Consider the following 22,567-nt stretch of genomic DNA (forward strand, 5'->3'; position numbering starts at 1 on the left):
AAAGTAAAGGTGCAGAGTACTGAATAGAATAGAATCCAATTTTTATTAAAAATATAAAAATGAATCCTATACATATTTACTAGTAAAGAAAAAATGTACACACTGTTAACACTGATTTCCTCACAGGTGGTACTGAGGGAGAAGAAAGATTAATATTTTTCTTCACATATCTCCATTTTGTTATTAGTATTCCTAAATATTACTTCGTAATTAAGAAAAAATCCAATACATTAAATCACCAATCTATTAATATTTAAATGTCAATGAAACACATCTAGACTTTAAGTCCGTACTATATTTTCTGAGACCCTAGAGTTTTAAAGACTTGTGCAAAATTAGCACTTTTACTCCATGCCCTTTTGTTCTACTAATGAAATTGTTCATATTCCATGTCACCCTCCTATTCACAACTTACAGTCCAGCTTTTTTCTACTCCAAATTCTAGTTACTTGATGTGGCTTTGAAGTTCTGAAACTGTATTCAGAAAAAAATGTAGAACAAAACGACATAAAGGCCCTGCAGAAACGTAGCTGGTGATTAAAACTAAGCAGCAGATGCTTCTATATAAGAACATGTTTATTTTGCACTTCATAAAGGCTTACAGATAAAAATATTCAACAGTGCCTAACGACAGGTCAAAATATGGGGTGCAAATACAGCAGTGCCTTTTAAGTTGAAGTTGCAGTTTCCTTATTGTTTATATTTGAAAACATCCAGCAAATGAATTTTAAATAATCCTAAGAACTCTGAATCTGAGGTAAAGAGCTCCCAAAATATAAATTTCAGTCCTACTCACAAGTAGCTATTTTTACAGAGAAGACCTCAATGACTCTTCTCACACCACACTAATTTTTCTAGTGATTCTGTGCTGTACGGTTTGATACCCCAAAAGATCTTCCTGAGTTTAAAGAGCATTCCTGTTCCTAATTTTCCTTTTATTAGACTGTAACTCTTGTCTTGTCTCATCCTTTGGATAACGTCGCTAATAGCTCCATGCTGTGTACACTGTGAACAAGTTCCTCACGTGAGAATTGCAGGAGGTTTCTGCCTGATGGAGGTTGCTGAATTGGATTTGGATCTTCACAAACACACATATTTTCAGAAGTTTAAATCACATTTTGAATTGTGTATCACTCTGAGTTGAACGCTAAGTTTCTGGGGTGAGTTTCATCCACGAAACTTTGGTGTAGTTGTCATTCAATCGTTTTCCAATAGATTTCTATTGCCATTGTCACCGTGCTTACCTATCTGGCTTAATAACATCCTTTATGATCACATATCTACTTATGTTTAACCCAGCAAGATTCTGGAAATCAACCCAAAGCTTGCAGGCACCTTGTTTCAGACGAGGTAATGAAGTCAGACTCCGAGTGAAGAGGCTCAATCAAGACCCCACACAAGGGGCCGGGCGCGGGGATCATCCCTGTAATCCCAGCACTTTGGGAAGCCAAGGCAGCCAGATCACTTGAGGTCAGGAGTTCGAGACCAGCCTGACCAACATGGTGAAATCGCGTCTCTACTAAAAATACAAAATTAGCCGGGTGTGACGGCACGTGCCTGTAGTCCCAGCTACTTGGGAGGCCAAGGCAGGAGAATAGCTTAAACCAGGAAGCGGAGCTTGCAGTGAGCCAAGATCGCACCACTGCACTCCAGCCTGGGCAATAAGAATAAAGCTCCAACTTGACGAACTTTCTGACTTCTTCGGAATATGACATCATGCAGATGGCTTCCTATTTTGCCTTGAGTAATGTGAATTCCAAGATGATCAGACACCATGATCAAAAGGAAGCAGAGAAATGAACGCCAAAAAGTAGAACTTGGGCCTTAGGGGCTGGGCTCGGTGGCTCATGTCCGTAATCCCAGCACTTTGGGAGGCTGAAACAGGCGATCACCTCAGGTCAGGAGTTTGAGACCAGCCTGGCCAACATGGTGAAACCCCATCTCTACTAACAATATAAAAATTAGCTGGGCGTGGTGGCAGGTGCCTTTAATTCCAGCTACTTGGAAGGCTGAGGCAGGAGAATCACTTGAACCCGGGAGGCAGAGGTTGCAGTGAGCTGAGATCGCACTGTTGCATTCCAGCCTGGGCGACAGGAGTAAAACTCTGTCTCAAAAAAAAAAACAAAAACAAAACAACAACAACAAAAGAACTCGGGCCTGTGCTGTGCCCAGCTCTGCATCTGCTCTGCCACTGTGCCCTTTCAGCACTCCAGATGCAAATAACTTTTCATAAGACTTGTACTTTGTTTTTTTCAGAACAACTTCATTTTATTCTCCAAATAAAAGACGGCTGAATCTTCTGAGGAAAAGTAAAAAGAGGGAAACATCATCTTTGATGATGCAGTGAGCTGATCCCAAAATGTGGACAAAAAGCAGAGACTTGACGGCAATGACTCTGAGAAACAGAGAATGTCACAAGGAGACAACTGGGCTCTTTATAAAGAGGCAATTTCTCCTCTACACATTCCCCCTTTCATCTAGAGATGGCTGCGGCTCCCAATCATGGCAAGAGCTGGGCTGTCTTTCTTCCACCAAATGCTCTGCTAGCTGACAGAGCCCAGGGAGCTGTGAAAATAGAAATGGGAGGGAGAGGCTGTAAAGGAGTTACCTAAGGCAATACAGTCTTAGTTCACAAACGCAAGAATTTCCAGCTTACACTGTCCCACAGGGAAAAGCTAATGTCCAAGATAGGCCAACGGGTTTTAATTCCTACTGTTCCAATTTTTTGGAAGCCAAAGGTTTTTGAACATTTAAAAAAAAAAAAAAAGACTGCAAATGCCTGTACTAGGCTCCTTCCACCAGAACTTCTCCAACAAAGAACTGTATGGTGAAGCAGAGATGTCCAGGATGAACACCCAGAGGCCCCTCCAGAATTTACAGAGGCGCATGCTTCTCTCCACTGTCAAGGCCAAAAAATATTCTTGCTTTTATAACTGCAACCTAAAAATCCTAAAGGTCTAAGGGAAGCTTATGTCCACATTGTTGAAATCTGTAAAAACAGGGGTCAGGGAACAGGGAAGCAGACACAGCTCTTTAGATTACAGACTGTGTATCTAGTGACATAAATGTACATTTAAACTATGAAAAAAAGAGTACTAGGTGTGAGTGAACAGATAATGCTGGCTGGAAAAAGGGCACATGAGAGGACCAGGTTCCGCATCAAGGGTCAAATTAAATGCTGGAGACCCCTGTCCATCATGCCGTCATGGGTGCTAAGGTGAGGTCTGTTCAGAAACTGCTTAAGAATCCTCAGGAGAACGGCCCCCCTCCACCTGGGAGAGGGGCTCAGTATCAGAGCATCTGTGGCGAGAGAGCTGGAAAAGGGACCTTAAATAACCTATACCTCCAACTTCCGCCCTTCCTTCTCCGTTGTAGCTGGAGAACACATGCTAAGCAGCTGTGACCCTAATATTAGAGCCATCAGAGCAACACAGAGGGCAGCACAGTAACACACAGTGACACTTGGGCTGACACAGATGTGCACACATGGAGTTAAGCCAATTCCAGTGGAATTTGCACGTGCTGTGCTGCCACACTGCTCACCTCCAAGAGGCGACAATGCAAGAACTTGTGGTGCAGGCAAAACAAAACACATTCGAATTACAGACATTCTATTTAGAAACCAACATCATTAATTAGGCACAGATGTTAAGTGTGTTTAATTATCTCTTTTAAAGATGTTTTCCATGGATGCTTATTGGTATTATATGACAAACACAGTAAGAATCAGATAAATCACCCTCAAAGTAATGGCATTTGCTGTTTCAGAACAAGAGAAACAAATGCCACAAATAGAGGTCTTTCCCTGATGCTGCTTGAGAAGTCTGTGCCACGCACTGCTCATGAACAATGTCTTTCATTAGAAAGCTTGTATGCGACACAATATATCATTACACTGAGCTGCCTGTGTTTTTTCTGATTTTGCCAGGCCCCAGGACTCAACTTTTCAGGAAAAAGATCTGACGGGTTCATTTCAGAGAGAGTTTTCATTTCGAAGCCTTTTTCTCGATTGGGAGTTTTCAACACTGGGAGGAGCCAGAGCTGAAAAAGTTATCTTTTCATCTATTACATTATATGTGTCCAATGAAACAGATCACTTTTAGGTCCCCAAAAACACACTGGTTTGTTCACGTTTCTGGAAGAGAAAGATCAGGCCCACAAGCCACAACTAAGATATGGAGATGCCACTTTGTCAAAGAGGTTCAAAGTATTGCACCAGAATAATGTTAAGGCTGGCACTGGAGTTTCTTACTCTCTCACCAGTGAAAGGTCAGCTAATCAACCAGTCCAGAGAACAGCAGAGCTTAAAGGGATCTCAAAAACGACCCCCTCTTCCTACCTCTTTTAACAGAGGCAGGAGGCAGAGCTGAGAATGAGATGTTACTGGTTGGCTGAAACATGACGCTGGGAGTGAGATGTTGCTGGTTGACAGCAAAGATGAGGCTACCGCCTTCCTTCCCCACATACCTTAACATCAGTTATTCTGACTCTGAAATAAAAATATCTGTGAAAGTGTAACAGGACTTAAGATCATGGATGAGTTAGATAATATCCCAGTGTTTAGTTACTGAGTTCCAGCAATGAATGCTGGCTTGCATTTCTGCCCGGGTGCTTCATCTCATGCCTGGCTGCAACCAATCCTGTAAGTGCCCACGGATGCAAACAGAGCTTAAGAACTGGGTAATCCCATGTCGGGATCCAGGTGCTTTTTGGGTGATCTTACCTTCTCTCAGTTGTCCTTGAGGACCTCGTCAGAAAATGCTCTGCAAGTTCTTTGGCTGTGGCTGAACCAAGAAGGACTTTTGAGTTCTCATTAGATGCCTGTCTAAGTCAAACTGAGTTTCAATCAAGAACTCACTCAGTCAAGATGGAAACACTAGGTGGCCTCCAGAGCTTGGAGGGTGTTAGTTGGTTTCAAGTCTTGCTCAAGGGGTAGGTGCTGGAAGTGGTTGAACCATCAGCGACTAACTGCCACACAGTCAACTCTTTAGAGAGGGCAGCTTGCCAGAGAAGTGCAAAATCAGACAAGAAACCAGCATCACCAGCTCTTGTCTGACTTCCTGCCAAATGCGTTGACAGGCAGAAATGTTCTGATGCCTGATTTCAGTACCATGCCATGTTCTCATTGGTGTCCATTCTAAAATTTTGAAATGTTTTTTGATAAGGGATTATCAAAAAACATTTGATATGGATTGGAGTATCCCAATCCAAACTGTTAGATTGGGAGGTAGGTTTGTAATCGCTGGAAAATCAAAAAAGAAACATTCTGTGTTTACAAAAAAAAAAAAAGGTGACATTAAGATTGAAGATGCAGGATGCAGCATAGGGAGTCCTAAACTGCCAGGACATATGCGGAGCTTTCCTAGAATATCAGGGTTCACGCTACACGGTCTGGCCTATGTCTCAGAATATACGTAAGAAATGCGGCATCTCATACAAGAACCTATTTGGGGCCACCACAGAAACTCAGGACTTGTCTTTTACCATTTATCATTAAAATAACGTCCATGTGAAGCAACACAAGTTCTGACTCAGATTTTCTTCCAATGACGGACAACAGGGAAGCAAGACAGAGGCAAACAAACAAAAGCAGACACAGAGGCCACCCAGAATGGCCTCACTACTGTTTCAACAGGGAACCCTGCAAAATCTAGTTTTCCTATTCTCCTTCTACCTTTACTTAAAATTCACATCCTTTGGTGTCCAGAGGGTAGAGCTCTGGCTGTAAAGTAATGATCTTTCTGGTGCATGTATAGTCCCAGTTAGTCAGGAGGCTGAGGCAGAAGAATCTCCTGGGCTCGGTAGTTCGAGCCCAGCTTGGGCAACATAGTGAAACTCCATCTCTAAAAATAAATAACTAAATAAAATAATGATCTTGATGTTCATTATTCAACAGTGAATTGTGGGGCCAGCTACATCTGATCTTCATCCTTCCCCAAAGGCCATTTTATATAAAAGTCATAAACAAAGAAATAAGGAATTACTTGGAGCAGAACCGACAGGAGAATCACAACTGAATTCTGAAAAATCTCCTCTTTCCAATGTCGTGAAATTAATGATAACAGAGCATCAGATCAAAAGGCTCAGGAGCTAGCCAGTGATCTTGGAGGCATGTAAAAATTAGGGCCAACTGATCAACATTCAAAATCCAAGAAATCTGATCTAAAGACTGTTTGATATTTGAGAGACACCTAAAAATTCAAAATCATTTCCTAATATCCAAGAATCTCAAAGTTAAGGACACTGATTCCTGATTGGGTAAATACATTAGTTAAAGCAAAAAATATTGTTCATAAATTTGTCTGTAAACCATCTAAATTTCAGATAATAATTACCATTGCATTCACTTTGGGAATACCTTCCTCTTAAATGTCACTGTTAGTAAAGCTCCCTGGGCTGATACACTGTGTGCTTCTCCCCGTCAAGAGGAGAAGGAAATGTCATACATCAGCCAAATTCATGTTTTCCACTCTCACCCTTTTTTAATAAAGTAAGTTATGTCAAGGCCTTTTGAAATAGCTCATTGGTGTTCTCAATAAGCAGGCACATCCCTGGGCCCAGAGGAATGTGTCTTTCTCCAGCGGCTCCTCCCCTCGGGAGTGATTCCAGCCTCTCCCACTGCATGGGAGTGACCTGTGCAAGTTGGTGGGTTCGCATTTATTAGTGTGCACTCCTTGCATTAATAAATGCTAAGACTCAAGGAGCATCCTAGACAGGACTTCTTTAACCTAGCAGGATACTTGGCTAGAACTTGCCCTTTATATGTAAGCGTGGAGCTTAGCAGTCCCTTATGCTGCAGCATGGCAGGGACTGGGTACTGTACAGAATGTTCCTAGTGGTATAGTGGTGCTAGTAATTCAGGGTGATCTCAGAAAGGAAACAGCAGAGCCTGGCACAGACATGAAGAGTCCTATCCCCACCAGGGAGCCCCACACATAGTGATTAAGTGAGAAGCAAGCACAGCCCTGGTGCCCACCAGACTCACGGAGGGGTGGCTCTGCTGGTGACCACCCTGCCGTGGCCCTGCACATCCCCCAGCTCCTTCTGCAACCGGGCGTTCTTCTCCTCCTCCTCCAGCAGTTTCCTCTTCACGGTGCGCAGCTCCTGCTGGGCCTCACACTTGATGTCATTGGCCACCACCACCGCGGTCTGCAGATCCGCCTGGAACCGCCTCCATTCCTCGGTATCCTCCTGAAAATACCAGAGCCCACCCCTGTGTCAGACACCTGCCAGGGCTGGTGCCTGGGCAGGGACCCCAGAGTCTCCATGTTGGTCACCAAGAAAGAATGCCAGCAGTGCTTGGTGAGGCCCTGCTTTCACAGTGGCTCACTGCTAGGAAAAGGCACTGGTGGGAATTACACCTTCAGGTTATGAGAGTTCTCCATCCTGACACCAAATGACTGCTTTGATTTTACTTCCTGACAACAAGAATTTACAGTTCCAGGGCCCACCATGCCATGGAAATGTTCCAAGAGAAAGCAGGATAGAGAGAGTGATTCAGGGCCGGGCGCGGTGGCTCAAGCCTGTAATCCCAGCACTTTGGGAGGCCGAGACGGGCGGATCACGAGGTCAGGAGATCGAGACCATCCTGGCTAACATGGTGAAACCCCGTCTCTACTAAAAATACAAAAAACTAGCCGGGCGAGGTGGCGGCGCCTGTAGTCCCAGCTACTCGGGAGGCTGAGGCAGGAGAATGGCGTGAACCCAGGAGGCGGAGCTTGCAGTGAGCTGAGAACCGGCCACTGCACTCCAGCCTGGGCGACAGAGCAAGACTCCGTCTCAAAAAAAAAAAAAAAAAAAAAAAAAAAGAGAGAGAGAGTGATTCAGACCTCGGAGGGGGTAATATACAGGAAGATGGTGGTGAAGGCTCCTGCCCACATCTCACCTTCATCTGCTTGGTCAGAGTCTTTAGCTGCCTCTCCAGGTCTGACTTCTGTTCCTCCAGCTTGATCACATTACCTAGAAATAAATAATTTAGACAGGGCTTGGAAAAGCTGTGAGACTCTTAAGAGAAGATAAGCTAGGTAACAAAGAAAGCACAACTCCAGATGCCACAACAGGCATTCAAATCCATCCCTTCTACTCTCAATGCAACTTTTAGCAATTTCAATTTACCCTGCAAACCAGGGAATGAACACAAGAGGCTCCTCTGAGATAGAGAACAGGATGATCTGGAAAATATGTGGTGTGTATTGAGGTTACAGTTTCAGCAGACAGGATGCACAACCAAATAGCAGCACTATGGGAAGAGGCCTCCACGGCCACACACGCTTGTGTGCTTTTACACCGAGCCCGGCCTCCCTTGCACTCACACACAATCATCCTGAGTGTCCTTTATTGCTGTGAGATACAGGCTTTCACATAACACAGCATATGACTGCTTATTCCTCCTGTGATCTGTAAAGCACTTTCTAGAGTCGTAGATCTCAATCACAGTTAAGCCTCTGAATCACTGGTGAAGCTTTTCAAAAGCATCGATGTTCTAGTCCCACACTCCAGACACCTGAAGGCAGAATCACCAAGGGCAGACAGAACCCGGGGATGTATGCATTTAACATCTTCCCAGGTGGCTTGCCTGCCTCTCCCTACTTAAGGACACCTGCAGCCCCTTGTTCTCCCTGCCTCCAATTCTCTCCATACAGCTATCAGAGTCATTCAAGTTTAAATCTGATGGTGTCAGTCACTGAGCTGAAATTCCTCAATAGAATTTCATGCTCTAAGCATGAGCATTAGTTTTCTATGAAGGATGCAAATCAGAATCGCCAGAGTAGGCTAAAAAGATGCCGTGGGCAGGTCCTACCCCAGCAGTTCTAGTTCTAGTGGGACTGAGAGTTTGTGTTGGGGATCAGTGCTGCACAGTAGAAAACACTCCTTAACTTCTTTTTATTTTTCAGTCCATTCCTTTCCCATCAGAATCTTATAGGAAGAAGTGATTGGTCTAGGCTGGATTTATGTGTCCCTGGGTCTCTGTGCAAAAGCATATCTTAACAATACCTCAACATCCTTTTAAAAACTTTAAAAGTTTTTCAAAGGATGGTTTGTATTATTGTCAGTCTTGGATATATGATGATATAATCACAGGGGTGGGTCTAAATTTTCCTGTGGACATTAATTATATACTGGTTTGCTTGGTGTGTCTGTGCTGACTTTTAAGGATTTAGGGACAATACAACCCTATTTTCAACAGCAAAAGATCACAAAAACAAAAACAAACAGAACAGAACTTGTCTTCTTTGACTTTTCTTCTCAATCATGGTGCTGGTTTGGAAGGATACACTGACGATGATGGCGTCCAGCTTTTCAGTTGTATCCTGAGAACAGCCTGGATGGCACCAACACTGAATGCTGAGGTTCCGCAGTTCTACTGCATGTCATGTCCAACGAGAAATGGGGCAGGTGCTGTAAACTCTCACTCTAACCAACTCATCAATGTCTGAAATATATAGTCAATTCTAATAATCATGGTAGTTGCAGAGAGTTGCCATGCACACCAAATCAGCAAACACTGAACTATTGTCCCTAGGAAAAATACAGGTTAGGTTCCTGCAAGCCTCTGATCACAACATTCTCATCAACTAAAATGCCATTTGCATTATATAGACTTATCTGCCAATGTCTCTCTATAAATAAGCCAGGCTCATCAACCATGGAAACCGACTCTTTCCCATTTCCCTCTTCCCGAATAACACTGAGCAAGTATTGTCAAATTCTTCTTCAGCCTCCTGATCTGCAGAACCTGCCTTGTCTGCAAGGTTAACCTTTCTCACATCTTAAGGCCTTCTGAAACTTGGGAGCCAAACAGCACTAGCCAAGAAGGGGTTACCAATTTCCTGACCCTGGGTGATGTGAACAAACGTTGCTCTGGTTTTCAGCCACACAACAATATTGCCCACTGCTTTTTAAAACTGGCTGTCATCTCACAAATCCATGAATTTGGCTGCTTTAGCACATCGCTTTAGCGTGTCTCAGGGCAGTCTTATATACATATCGTCAAACTTCTCCCTTTCACTGATGCACTGTACTGGGTTTTTTTGTTTGGTTTGGTTTTTTATTTTTCACAGATGGAATCTTGCTCTATTGCCCAGGCTGGAGTGCAGTGGCACAATCTTGGTTCGCTGCAGTCTCAGCCTTTCAGGCTCAAGGGATCCTCCCACCTCAGCCTCTGGAGAAGTTGGGACTACAGGCATAGGCCACCACATGTGGCTAGTTTTTTTTTTTTTTTGTCAAGACAAGGTCTCACTATGTTGCCCAGGCTGGTCTCGAACTCCTGGGCTCAAGCGATCCTCCTGCCTCAGTCTCCCAAAGTGCTGAGATTACAGGGATGAGGTCACTGCACTTGGCCTGATGCACTGTATTGTTGATTCAATAACACTGAACTCACGTGCAACAGGACAAGAGCTTGCGTCTGCATGAAGCTTCCCTAACACACGTGTTTTCTCTGTAGGTGCGTCTCAAACTCACTGTGCTTGGGGACAGTGGATGGCACTGTAGCACTGCACTCAGAGCCATTTTAAACAGCAAAGTCACCAAAAACAAAAATAAGCACAAAAATGTTAAAAGCATGGTATTAAGCAGACTGTAAAAAAGACGCATGTACGGTATGAAAAGGCCAAGTGTCTCTGTCTGATCTGAGTTGGGAACATAAGCACTGGATGACACAACCTTTTCACTTCTCTGTGCATGTCTGAAAATGACTGTGGAAGTGCTCTGTGTATTGGGGTTAAAATACATTTTATCAAGCAGGTGAATTCACAAATGTGAAATCTGCGAATAAGGAGGATCGACTGTACAGGGTAGGGAACTTCTCAGGTAACTGACCAAGCTATTCTTAGCTATTCTTAGTAATGGCTGGTGTGACTAAATGCTTTGTGCATTAAATCTGTTGTTACAAAAGAAAACACATAAGATGTGATCATTTGATAAGGCTTATTTGGACAAAGAAGGTAATGTTTAAACTGTTTTAAAAATTTCTTTCCCAATTCAAAGCAAACAATGAGTTCGTAACTAAGCCATATGCTGATGTCTCTTCAGCAACTAAGTGGCAAACATCTATAAGTTACTTGATATCCTACCACCAATGGGACACATGCGGAATTGTTTTCTCCCTTAGACCAAGAGCACACATTGTTCATCCACTCTGACACCTATCATCCATCTCTATCAGACCCAAGAGACAACACAGTGTCAGTACTTGATGACTGGCAAGGAATTTCTTCTGAATAACTTTCTCCTACCCTGCAGACTATCCTTAGGAAGGGTCCCTGTGAACTCTCACAGTCACAGCTAAAGTACCCTAACATAGCCTTCAAGCTGACCAGGCTGCCTAGAGACAGCAGCAGTAGCATGGCTCACACACAGCACATCCAGCACAACCAAAAAACATTTGCAGCTGGGTACCATGGCTCACACCTATAATCCCAGTGCTTTGAGAGGCCAGGAGGATCACCTGAGCCCAGGAGTTTGAGGCTGCAGTGAGCTCTGATTGCTGCAGTGAGCTACAACTGCACCACTGCACTCCAGCCTGGGTGATAGAGCGAGACCTCTAAAAAAACAAAATGAAAAGCATTTCTATTTTTCACAATCACCTACACACTGCTGACTCATGTTCAACAGTCTTTTCTTCTGTCATCCCAGTTTTCAACTGCTGTAGTCATTGATCTCCTAATCTCTAGTTTTTTTTTTTTTTTTTTTTTTTTTTTGAGACAGAGTCTTGCTCTGTCGCCCGGGCTGGAGTGCAGTGGCCGGATCTCAGCTCACTGCAAGCTCCGCCTCCTGGGTTCACGCCATTCTCCTGCCTCAGCCTCCGGAGTAGCTGGGACTACAGGCGCCTGCCACCTCGCCTGGCTAGTTTTTTTTTTTTTTGTATTTTTAGTAGAGACGGGGTTTCACCGTGTTAGCCAGGATGGTCTCGATCTCCTGACCTCGTGATCCGCCCGTCTCGGCCTCCCAAAGTGCTGGGATTACAGGCTTGAGCCACCGCACCCGGCCATCTCTAGTTTTTAAACTAGTGATTAATGATTGTTTCTTAGGTGACATTCTTCCTAGGAGATTATGGCGCATTCAAATAAGAGACTTCATAAACCCCAGCCAACATACAGTCAAAAACCCTCCCCCAGTCACCCACTGCTGCTGGTTTCTTTAGTGTCCTACTCAGGTCCATTCCACATTTCTCCTGGGCTTGACCCATTTACTTTCTTTTGCAGTGGCACGATCTTGGCTCACTGCAACCTCCGCCTCCCGCTTTCAAGTGATTCTCCTGCCTCAGCCTCCTGAGTAGCTGGGATTACAGGTGTCTACCACCACGCCCAGCTAATTTTTTATTTTTAGTAGAGACAGGGTTTCAGCATGTTGGTCAGGCTGGGTCTCAAACTCCTGACCTCAGGTCATCCTCCTGCCTTAGCCTCCCAAAGTGCTGGGATTATAGTTGTGAGCCACCGCACCTGGCTGACCCCACTTACTTTCTAGCTCACTGATGAGTTGATTATTGTGTAACTTGACAGCCCGGTGCTGTTCCACCTGATCTTCCAATTCAAATATGGTTTCTTTCATGTCTTTGATCTCAGCATCACTCTCTGATGCTTTTTCTTGCAGCTTTAGGCTGGTTCTGCTCAGCTGTTCGGCTTGGTGATCACATATCTCCTTCAGGTATGAATAATCCTTTTCCACCTAAAATAAAAGGAAGGTTCTTTGGTCAGTTTAACAACAACAAAATTCCCACAGTGATCTGTACACTAGAAGGCCAAGCCCCACCATGATGCAATATACCCATGTAACAAACCTGCACATTAACCTCTTCAATCTAAAATAAAACATTATGAAAAGCTCCCCACAAGTCAGCAGCAGGTTCATGGACACAGTAGCAAAGACGTCATTGGCATGTGCCATTTCTTGCATTCTTAGCCTCAGAAACAGCCAAGGCTGTGAACAGTCACAGAAACACGATGTATGCTTCCAAATGACTGGATTCTGTGCCCCTTCCTACAAGCAGGAGGGAATCTGCAAGCACTTAAATATTCCTCTTTCCCGCAGCTGGGAGAGCAGCGGTGCTTCCCTGGGAGGCACTGGCCCTGCACCGAGAGAGCTGCCCAGTGTGGCTACCCCCACTGCACATCTGCTATGGAGCAGCGCCCTCTGCTGCCAAGCTGTGAACAACGCCCCTGAAGCCGGGCTAATCTGCAACCCCCCAGGTTCCCTTAGAGATAAAATACTTGTGGTTGCAATGTTTCTTTAGAGGAATCTCTAAAGATTCTCTATCACATTCACGCTCTATCACAGCAAAAATGTGATAGAAAATGTCAGCGGGAGGCACACAGAAACGTGCACACACCAGAAGCAGAAAAGTGGCACAGCACAATCGCTCCACCTGTTTAATTTTTTAATTGTTAAACATTTTAAATGTACAGAAAAGCACCAAAAATAATCATGCACCAAACAGACTTAACAACAATTAAACGCTGTCACATTTGCAAAACCTTTTTACTTTAATAAGAATTTTTTAAAGCCTCAATCTTCCCTCCTACCTCTGAGAGTAATAAGCATTATCCTAAAATTGCTATGTGGTCATCCCTTGAATGGTTTTTCACTTTTACCATATATGCATGTGTCCATGATAATACATAGTATTGTCCTTTTACACAATGTTATACTATATTGTGCTTTTGCAGTGGATTATACTGTATCTGCATTATACTGCATTTACAACATGGTAATATGCTTTGTCCTCTACAATACTATGCTTATCATGCTCTTGCATTTTAACTGTGTTTTTGAAATGTATCCACACTGATACACATCGTGCTAGGTCATTACTTTAACTGGTGCATAGTATTCCACTGTCTGAATATATTCATTATTTTGTTACAAAAATGCTGCAATAAACATCATTGTCCCTTTTCTACAGTCCTTTAATTAACATTACTAAACAGCTGTGTATTTACCAGGTAGTCTGGGGTTCGGGGTGGGGTTTCTTTGTATGCAATGAAAATTTTTTCCAATTATATTTCATGTGCAAAACCTTCTGGTTGTAAGCTCTATGGGAATAGGGACCTTGTCTGTTTAATTCACCATTGCACCCCCAGTGTCTACACAGCATCACACACAGGAGGCATTTAACGAATGTTTGATGAATGATCAAATATCACACTGGGAGGCAGCACTGCAGGGTCATTCACTGGGAAATTGTGACAAAGGCTAAGGAAAGGAGGAGACACCTGGAGACAGAACAAGATGGCCGAAAGAATCCTCCAGCAATGGCTTCCCTACAGGAACACCAAATGGAACTGCTATTTACACAAGAAAGCATCTTCATAAGAATGAAAAATCAGATGAATGATCACAGTGCCTGGTTTTAACACATCATATCGAGGAAAGAGGCACCGGAGAGGGAAGGAAAGACTGTCTTGACTCTCCAACATCCCCTCTCTCCCTTATCCCTTGCCAGCAACCACATGGTACAGAGACAGCATCTGTGCACCCGGGGGGAGGGAAAGCACAATGATTGTGAGATTGCACTGGAATTTGGTGCTGTCCCATCACAGCAGAAAGCAACACAGGACAGAATTCAGCCAGCACCCATAGAAGGAGCATCTAGACCAGCCCTAGCCAGAGAGGAATCTTCCATTCCAGCGAGAATCTGAGTTCTGGCAAGCCCTACCTCTGTGGGCTAAAGCACTTTGGAGTCCTACGTAAATCTGAAAGAGTCCAGGTCACAAGGGCTGCAATTTCTGGGCAAGTCCTGGTGCTGTGCTGGGCTCAGAGCCAGTGGACTTGGGGTGCACATGACCCAGAGAGACACACCAGCTGGAGCAGCCAAGGGAGTGCTTGCACCACTCCCCCAACCCCAGGCAGCACAGCTCACAGCTCTGGGAGGAGAGGGAAGAGTAAAGAGGACTTTGTCTTTCAACTAGGATACCAGCTCAGCCACAGTAAAATAAAGCACCAAGCAGATTCCTGAAGCCCCCATTCCAGGTCCTAGCTCCCAGATAACATTTCTAGACACAGCCTGGACCAGAAGGAAACCCACTGTCTTGAAGGTAAGGACCCAGTCCTGGCAGCATATTCATCACCTGCTGACCAAAGAGTCCTTGGGCTTTGATTAAACATCAGTGGTACCCACACAGTACTTGTCATGGGCCACAGACTGTACTGGCTTCAGGTGTGACCCAGTGCATTCCCAGCTGTAGTGGCCACAGAGAGAGATCCCTTCTGCTTGAGGAAAGGAGAGGCAAGAGTAAAGGGGACTTCATCTTGCAACTTGGGCACCAGCTCAGCCACAGTAAAATAAGCACTAAGCAGGTTCCTAAGGTCCCCGATCTAGGCCTCAGTTCCTGGACAGCATTTCTAGACCCACCCTGGACCTGAAGGGAGCCCGCTGCTGCCCTGAAGGGAGAGACCCAGACCTGCCGACTAAAGAGCACTTGGGCCTTGAATAAACATCAGTGGTGCTGCCACAGGCCTGGGGTAGTGGTGGCCACTGGTAGAGATCCCTTTGGCTTGAGGAAAGGAGAGGGAAGGGTAAAGGGCTTTGTCTTCCAACTTGGGTACCAGCTCAGCCACAGTAAAATAAAGCACCAGGCAGACTCCTAAAGTTGCCAACTCCAAGCCCTAGCTCCCAGGCAGCATTTCTAGACCCACTCTGGGCTAGAAGGGAACCCATCACTCTGAAGGGAAAGACACAAGCCGGGGTAGATTCCCCATCTGCTGACTAAAGGGCCCTTGGGCCTTGAATAAACATCAGCAGTAGCCAGGCAATAGTCACCACAAGTTTTGACTGAGACCCAGTGCTGGGCTGGTTTCAGGTCTGACCCAGCACAGTCCCAGCAGTGGTAGCCACAGGAGTGCTTCACCCATGCTCCAACTCCAGGCAGCTCAGCATGAAAAGAGAGACTCTTTGTGCTTTGGGGAAAGTAAGGAAAAGGAACAAGAGACTCTGCCTCGTAAACTGGGAAATTCTCCTGGATCTTATCCAGGACCACCAAGGTGATACCTCAAGGAGTCTGCAAGAATCACACCATTACTGGGCTTGTGGTGCCCCCTAATGCAGATACAACGGCAGTGACCAAAGCCTTAGATCCTAACACTCAACTCCCTTTAAATACTTGGAAAGTCTTTTCAAGAAAGACAAGTACAAACAAGCCCAGACTGCGAAGATTGAATAAATACCGGATTCTTCCATGCCCAGACATCTATGAACATACACAAGCATCAAGACCATCCAGGAAAACATGACCTTATCAAATGAAGTAAACAAGATACCAGTGACCAATCCCAGAGTGATAGAGATGTGATCGTTCAGACAGAAAATTCCAAATAGCTGTTTTGAGGAAGCTCAATGAAATTCAAGATAACACAGAGAAAGAATTTAGAAGAGATTGAAATTTTTTTTTTTTTTTTGAGACAAAGTCTCGCACTGTAGCCCAGACTGGAGTGCAGTGGTACAATCTCAGATCACTGCAACCTCCGCCTTTCAGGTTCAAGCGATTCTCCTGCCTCAGCTTCCTGAGAAGCTGAGATTACAGGCAGGCGCCACCACGCCTGGCTAATTTTTGTATTTTTAGTAGAGACGGGGTTTCATCATGTTAGTCAGGCTGGTCTTGAACTCCTGACCTCGTGATCTGCCCGCTTCGGCCTCCCAAAGAGCTGGGATTACAGGAGTGAGCCACCGCACCTGGCCGAGACTAAAATAAATTTTTTAAAATAAAGCAGAAATTATGGAGCTAAAAATTTATGACATACTGAAGAAAGCATCAGTCTCAACAGCAGAACAGATCAAACAGAAGAAGTTGAAGAGAGCCTATTTGAAAATATACAGAGGAGACAAAATTTAAAAAGAATAAAGCACACATACAAGATCTAGGAAACAGTCTAAAAAAAGCACAACTCTAGTAAGTTATTGGCTTTAGAGACGAGATAGAGAGAGAAACTGGGGTAGAAAGTTTATACAAAGGGCTAATAACAGAGAACTTCCCAAATCTACAGAAAGATATTAATACTGAAGTACAATAGGTTATAGAACACCAAGCAGATTTTGCCCAAGTAAGAAATTTTAATAAACAAATTCCCAAAAGTCAAAGATAATGAAAAGATCCTAGAAGCAGCAAGAAAAAAGAAACAAAGGAGCAGACTTCTCAGTGAAAACCTTACAGGTCAGGGAAAGAGAGGAATGCCATATTTAAAGTACTGAAGGAGGCCGGGCGCAGTGGCTCAAGCCTGTAATCCCAGCACTTTGGGAGGCCGAGATGGGCGGATCACAAGGTCAGGAGATCGAGACCATCCTGGCGAACACAGTGAAACCCCGTCTCTACTAAAAAAATACAAAAAACTAGCCGGGCGAGGTGGCGGGCGCCTGTAATCCCAGCTACTCGGGAGGCTGAGGCAGGAGAATGGTGTGAACCTGGGAGGCGGAGCTTGCAGTGAGCTGAGATTCAGCCACTGCACTCCAGCCTGGGCGACAGAGCGAGACTCCGTCTCAAAAAAAAAAAAAAAAAAAGTACTGAAGGAAAAAATGTCAAACATGACGGAGAAATACAGACTTTCCCAGACAGACAAAACCTGAGAAATTTCATCAACAGCAGACAAGAAATGCTAATGGGAGTTCCTTGATCTGAAAGAAAAGGATATTAACAAACAAAAAGAAATTATCTGAACATACAAAAGTCATTGGTAACAGCAAGTACATAGACAAATAGAGAGTATTTTAACACTGTAATTGTGATGTGTCAACTACTCGTATCTTAAACAGGAAGACTAAAAGATGAATCTATCAAGAGAAATAACTACAACTTTTCAAGACATGGTATAATAAGCTGTAAATAGAAACAACAGACAACAACAAAAAGTTAAGACAAAATCAACGAAGAAACATCAGACTTAATCTGCACTGTAAAACAAAACAAATGGAACTAATAGATCTTTACAGAACATTTCATCTAATGGCTGCAGAATACACAATCTTTTCCTCAGCACAGGATTCTTCACAAGGAGAGACCACATGTTAGGCCACAAAATAATTCCTAAAACTTTTTTTTTTTTCTCTTCTTGAGACATAATCTCGCTCTGTCTCCTGGGCTGGAGTGCGGTGGTGCGATCTTGCTTCACTTGCAGCCTCCGCCTCCCGGGTTCAAGCAATTTTCCTGCCTCAGTCTCCCGAGTAGCTGGGACTGCAGGTGCGTGCCACCACACCCAGCTAATTTTGTATTTTTAGTAGAGACAGGGTTTCTCCATGTTGGCCAAGCTGTTCTCAAACTCCTGACCTCAGGTGACGTGCCCACCTCAGTCTCCCAAAGTGCTGGGGTTACAGGAGTGAGCCACAACGTCTGGCCCTGTAACTCCTAAAACTTAAAAAAGAAAAAAAAAAAAAAACCTGAAATCATAGCAGGTATCTTCTCTGACCACCATGGAATAAAACTAGAAATCACAAAGAGGAACTTTGGAAATTATACAAATACATGGAAATTAAATAATACACTTCTGAATGAAGTGGGTCAATGAAGGAATTAAGAAGGAAAATTTAAAATGTCTTAAAACAAATGAAAATGGAAACACAACATACCAAAACCTATGAGATACAGCAAAAGCAGTACTAAGAGGAAATCTTACAGCAATAAGTGCCTACATCAAAAACATAGAAAAACTTCAAATAAACAAACTAACAATGCATCTTAAATAACCAGAAAAGCAAGAGCAAATGAAACCCAAAATTAGAAGAAACAATAAAGATCGGAGCAGAAATAAATGAAATTTTAATGAAAAAAATACAAAAGATCAACAAACAAAAAGTTGGTTTCTGAAAAGATAAACAAAATTGACAAAACTTTGGCCAGACTATGAAAATCAGACTATGAAATTCCTACACACATACAACCTACCAAGATTGAACCATGAAGAAATCCAAAACCTGAACAGACCAGTAACAAGTAACGAGATAAAAGTCATAATAAAAAGTCTCCCAGCAAAGAAATGCCCAGGACCCAGTGGCTTCACTGCTGAAATTTACCAAACATTTAAAGAAAAATACCAATCCTATTCAAACTATTCTAAGAAACAGAAGAGAAGGGAATGTTTCCAAACCAATTCTGAAGCAAGTATTATCCTGATAACAAAACCAGACAAAGATACATCAAAAAAAGAAAACTACAGGCCAATATCCCTGGTGAACATGGATGCAAAAATCCTCAACAAAATACTAGCAAACCAAATTCAACAAAACATTTAAAAGATTATTAAATCTTTTAATGACCATGACCAAATGACATCATGACCAAGTGGGATTTATCCTACGGATGCAAAGGGGTTTGACATATGCAATGTGATATCAACCAAATGAAAGATAAAAACCATATGGTCATTTCAACTGATGCTGAAAAAACATTTGATAAAATTCAACATCCCTTCATGATAAAAACTGTCAATAAAGTGGGTATAGAAGGAACATATCTCAACATAATAAAAACCATATACAACAGACCCACATGAATGGAGAAAAACTGAAAGCTTTTCCTCAAGATCTGGAACAGGATAAGGATGCCCACTGTCACCACTGGAAGTCTTAGCTAAAGCAATCAGACAAGAGAAGGAAATAAAGGGCATCCAAATTGGAAAGGCAGAAGTCAAATGATCCTGGTGTGCAGATGATACGACTTTATATCTGGAAAAAACTAGCCTCCACAAAAAAAAAAACTATTAGAGCTGATAAATTCAGTAAAGTTGCAGGATACAAAATCAACATGCAAAAATCAGCAGCATTTTTATACGCCAACAGTGAACAATCTGAAAAAGAAATCAAGAAAGTAATCCCATTTATAGTAGCTATGAATAGAATAAAATAACTAGGAATAAACTTAATCAAAGAAGTGAAAAATCTCTACAATGAAAACTCTAAAACATTGACACCAGAAATGGAAGAAAACACACACACAAAAATAAAGACACTCTGTGTTTACAGACTGGATAAGTCAATATGTTAAAATGTCCACACTACCCAAAGCAATCTACACATTCAACGCAATCCCTATCAAAATACCAATGACATTCTTTATAATTTTTTTAATCCTAAAAGTTATATAGAACCACAAAAGACCCAGAATAGCCAAAGCCATCCTGAGCAAAAAGAACAAAACTGGAAGAATCACATTATCTGACTTCAAATTATACTACAGAGCCATAGTAACCCAAACAGCATGGTACTGGCATAAAAACAGACACACAGAATAATGAAATAGAATAGAGAACCCAAGAATAAATCCATACATCTACATGAACTCATTGTCAACAAAGGTGCCAAGAACACACATTGAGGAAAAGACAGTCTCTTCAGTAAATGGTGCTGGGAAAATTGGATATCCATGAGCAGAAGAATGAAACTAGACCTCCCCTCTCTCCAATACAAAAATCAAATCAAAAGGATTAAAGACTTACATCTAAGACCTCAAACTATGAAAACTACTAAAAAACCAACAACATTGGGGAAACTCTCCAGGAAACTGATCTGGGCAATGATTTCTTGAGTAATAGCCCAAAAGCACAGAATACAAAACAAAAATGAACAAATGAGATCACATCAAGTTAAAAAGCTTCTGCACAGCAAAGGAAACAACAGAGTGAAGAGACAGCCCACAGAATGGGAGAAAATACTTGCAAACTACCCATCTGATAGGAAATTAAAAACCAGAATATATAAGGAGCTTAGACAATTCAATGGGGGGGGGGAAATCTAATAATCTGATTAAAAAGTGGGCAAAAGATCTTACTAGACATTTCTTAAAGACATACAAATGGCAAACAGGAACATGAAAAGGTACTGAATGTCGATGATCATCAGAGAAATGCAAATACAAGTCAAAACTACAATGAGATACTATCTCACCCCAATTAAAATGGCTTTTATTCAAAAGTCAGGCAATGACAAATGCTGGGGAAGATGTAGAGAAAAGTAGACCCTTGTACACTGTTGGCGGGAAAGTAAATTAGTATAGCCACTATCGAAAACAGTACGGAGGTTCCTCAAAAATACTAAAAATAGAACTACCACATGATCCAGCAATCACATTGCTGGGTATACACCCAAAAGAAAGGAAATTAGTCTATCAAAGAGATATCTGCACTCCCTATGTTTACTGCAGCACTATTTACAATAGCCAAGACTTGGAATCAACCTAAGTGTCCATCAACAGACAAATGGATAAAGAAAATATAATCCATATACACAACAGAGTATTCAGCCATAAAAAAGAATGAGATCCTGCCATTTGCAACAACATGGATGGAACTGGAAATCATTATGTTAAGTGAAGTAAGCCAGACACAGAAAGATAAATACATATATTCTCACTCATTTGTGGGAGCTAAAAATTAAAACAATTGAACTCATGAAGATAGAGAGTAGAATGATTACCAGAGGATGGGAAGGGTGGTGGGGCAGGGGTGGATATAGGGATGGTTAATGGACACAATATAGTTAATAAAACCTATTAATTGACAGCACAACACAGTGACTACAGCATTGCATGTCTGTGTCAAAATATCTCAGGTACCCCATAAATATATATACCTACTATGTACCCAAAACAATTAAAAATTAGAAAAAAGACTAAGGGAGGGGGGAGGAAGGGATGGAGAGAAAGGAAAGGAGAAGAGAGAAAGAAGCAGCCTGGGAAAGAGCCAGATGGCCCTGCCTGTGCTCAGGGGTCACAGCGCTGCTCTGTGAAGTTTGTGTTTTAATTATAAAGGCGTGAGCCTCTGGATTGTAATACAAAATAGATCATTGCAGGTTGTGCTCCAAAGTTTGAAAGCTGCTTAAGTGCACCAAGATGACTAAGGACATACATTCCGGAGCCAGAGAGCCAGGGTTTAAACTCCAATTCTAGTGAAACAAGCCTTGTATTCTTTAATCCCTCTGCTTCTGTTTCATAATCTAACAATGTGGGGTTGGGGGTGGGCAGTTAAGTGAAATAATGACTTGGAGAGTTTATCATAGTGCCTGGAATATATAATAGTAAAAGTCAGTAAAAGTCATTCTTTCTCTTACAATTGCCTTATATATTGTATATACAATACTAGGTAGTAATGTAATACAGGTCAATTTGACCAAGAAAAATCACAATATATGAAAGACCAAAAGTCTTATATCTTAACAGTAGCTACTTTATTAAAGCTGACTTTACTGTTTTTTGGATTCAGGGGACAAGGTCTTGCTCTGTTGCCCAGGCTGGAGCGCAGTGGCACAATCACGGGTCATTGCAGCCTCCACCTTCTGGCTACAGCCATTCTCCCCACCTCGGCCTCCCTCATAGCTGGGACTATAGGTGTGCATCACAATGCCCAGTTACTTTTTTTTTATAGATGCGGTCTTGCTACGTTGTCCAGGTTCCCGGGCTCAAGTGATCCTTCCATCTTGGCCTCCCAAGTGCTGGGATTACAGGCATGAGCCACTGTGCCTGGCCAGAAGATGACTTTTAAGGAGAAAAGAGGTAATGCATTTTAGATACTGGAAGGCTGACGTCTGAAATCATTTGAAAAGCAGCAACAGAAGGTGACTTTTGAGTCTTGCATCCTGGGGCAGACTGTGGCC

At 42.9% G+C, this 22,567-nt stretch overlaps 1 protein-coding gene across 11 annotated transcripts in view; it reads right to left on the reverse strand.

The window, feature by feature from the left end:
- SPECC1 (sperm antigen with calponin homology and coiled-coil domains 1) overlaps positions 1-22,567 on the reverse strand; it is a 316,918-nt gene that overhangs the window by 74,381 nt on the left and 219,970 nt on the right. For 7 of the 11 annotated variants that reach the window (XM_030923259.1, XM_030923260.1, XM_030923264.1 and 4 more), the window contains 3 exons: positions 12,459-12,666; positions 7,886-7,959; positions 6,986-7,191 (listed from right to left, as the gene is read on the reverse strand). In XM_030923259.1, coding sequence (XP_030779119.1) covers positions 6,986-7,191; positions 7,886-7,959; positions 12,459-12,666 — 488 coding nt within the window. Of the gene's footprint in view, positions 1-17; positions 2,566-6,976; positions 7,192-7,885; positions 7,960-12,458; positions 12,667-22,567 lie in introns of those variants that run through there. The other 4 variants (XM_030923266.1, XM_030923265.1, XM_010353802.2 and 1 more) reach the window with 4 other exon arrangements.

The sequence above is a fragment of the Rhinopithecus roxellana genome, chromosome 19 (genome assembly GCF_007565055.1).
Source record: "Rhinopithecus roxellana isolate Shanxi Qingling chromosome 19, ASM756505v1, whole genome shotgun sequence".
In the NCBI taxonomy this organism is placed as follows: Eukaryota; Metazoa; Chordata; class Mammalia; order Primates; family Cercopithecidae; genus Rhinopithecus; species Rhinopithecus roxellana.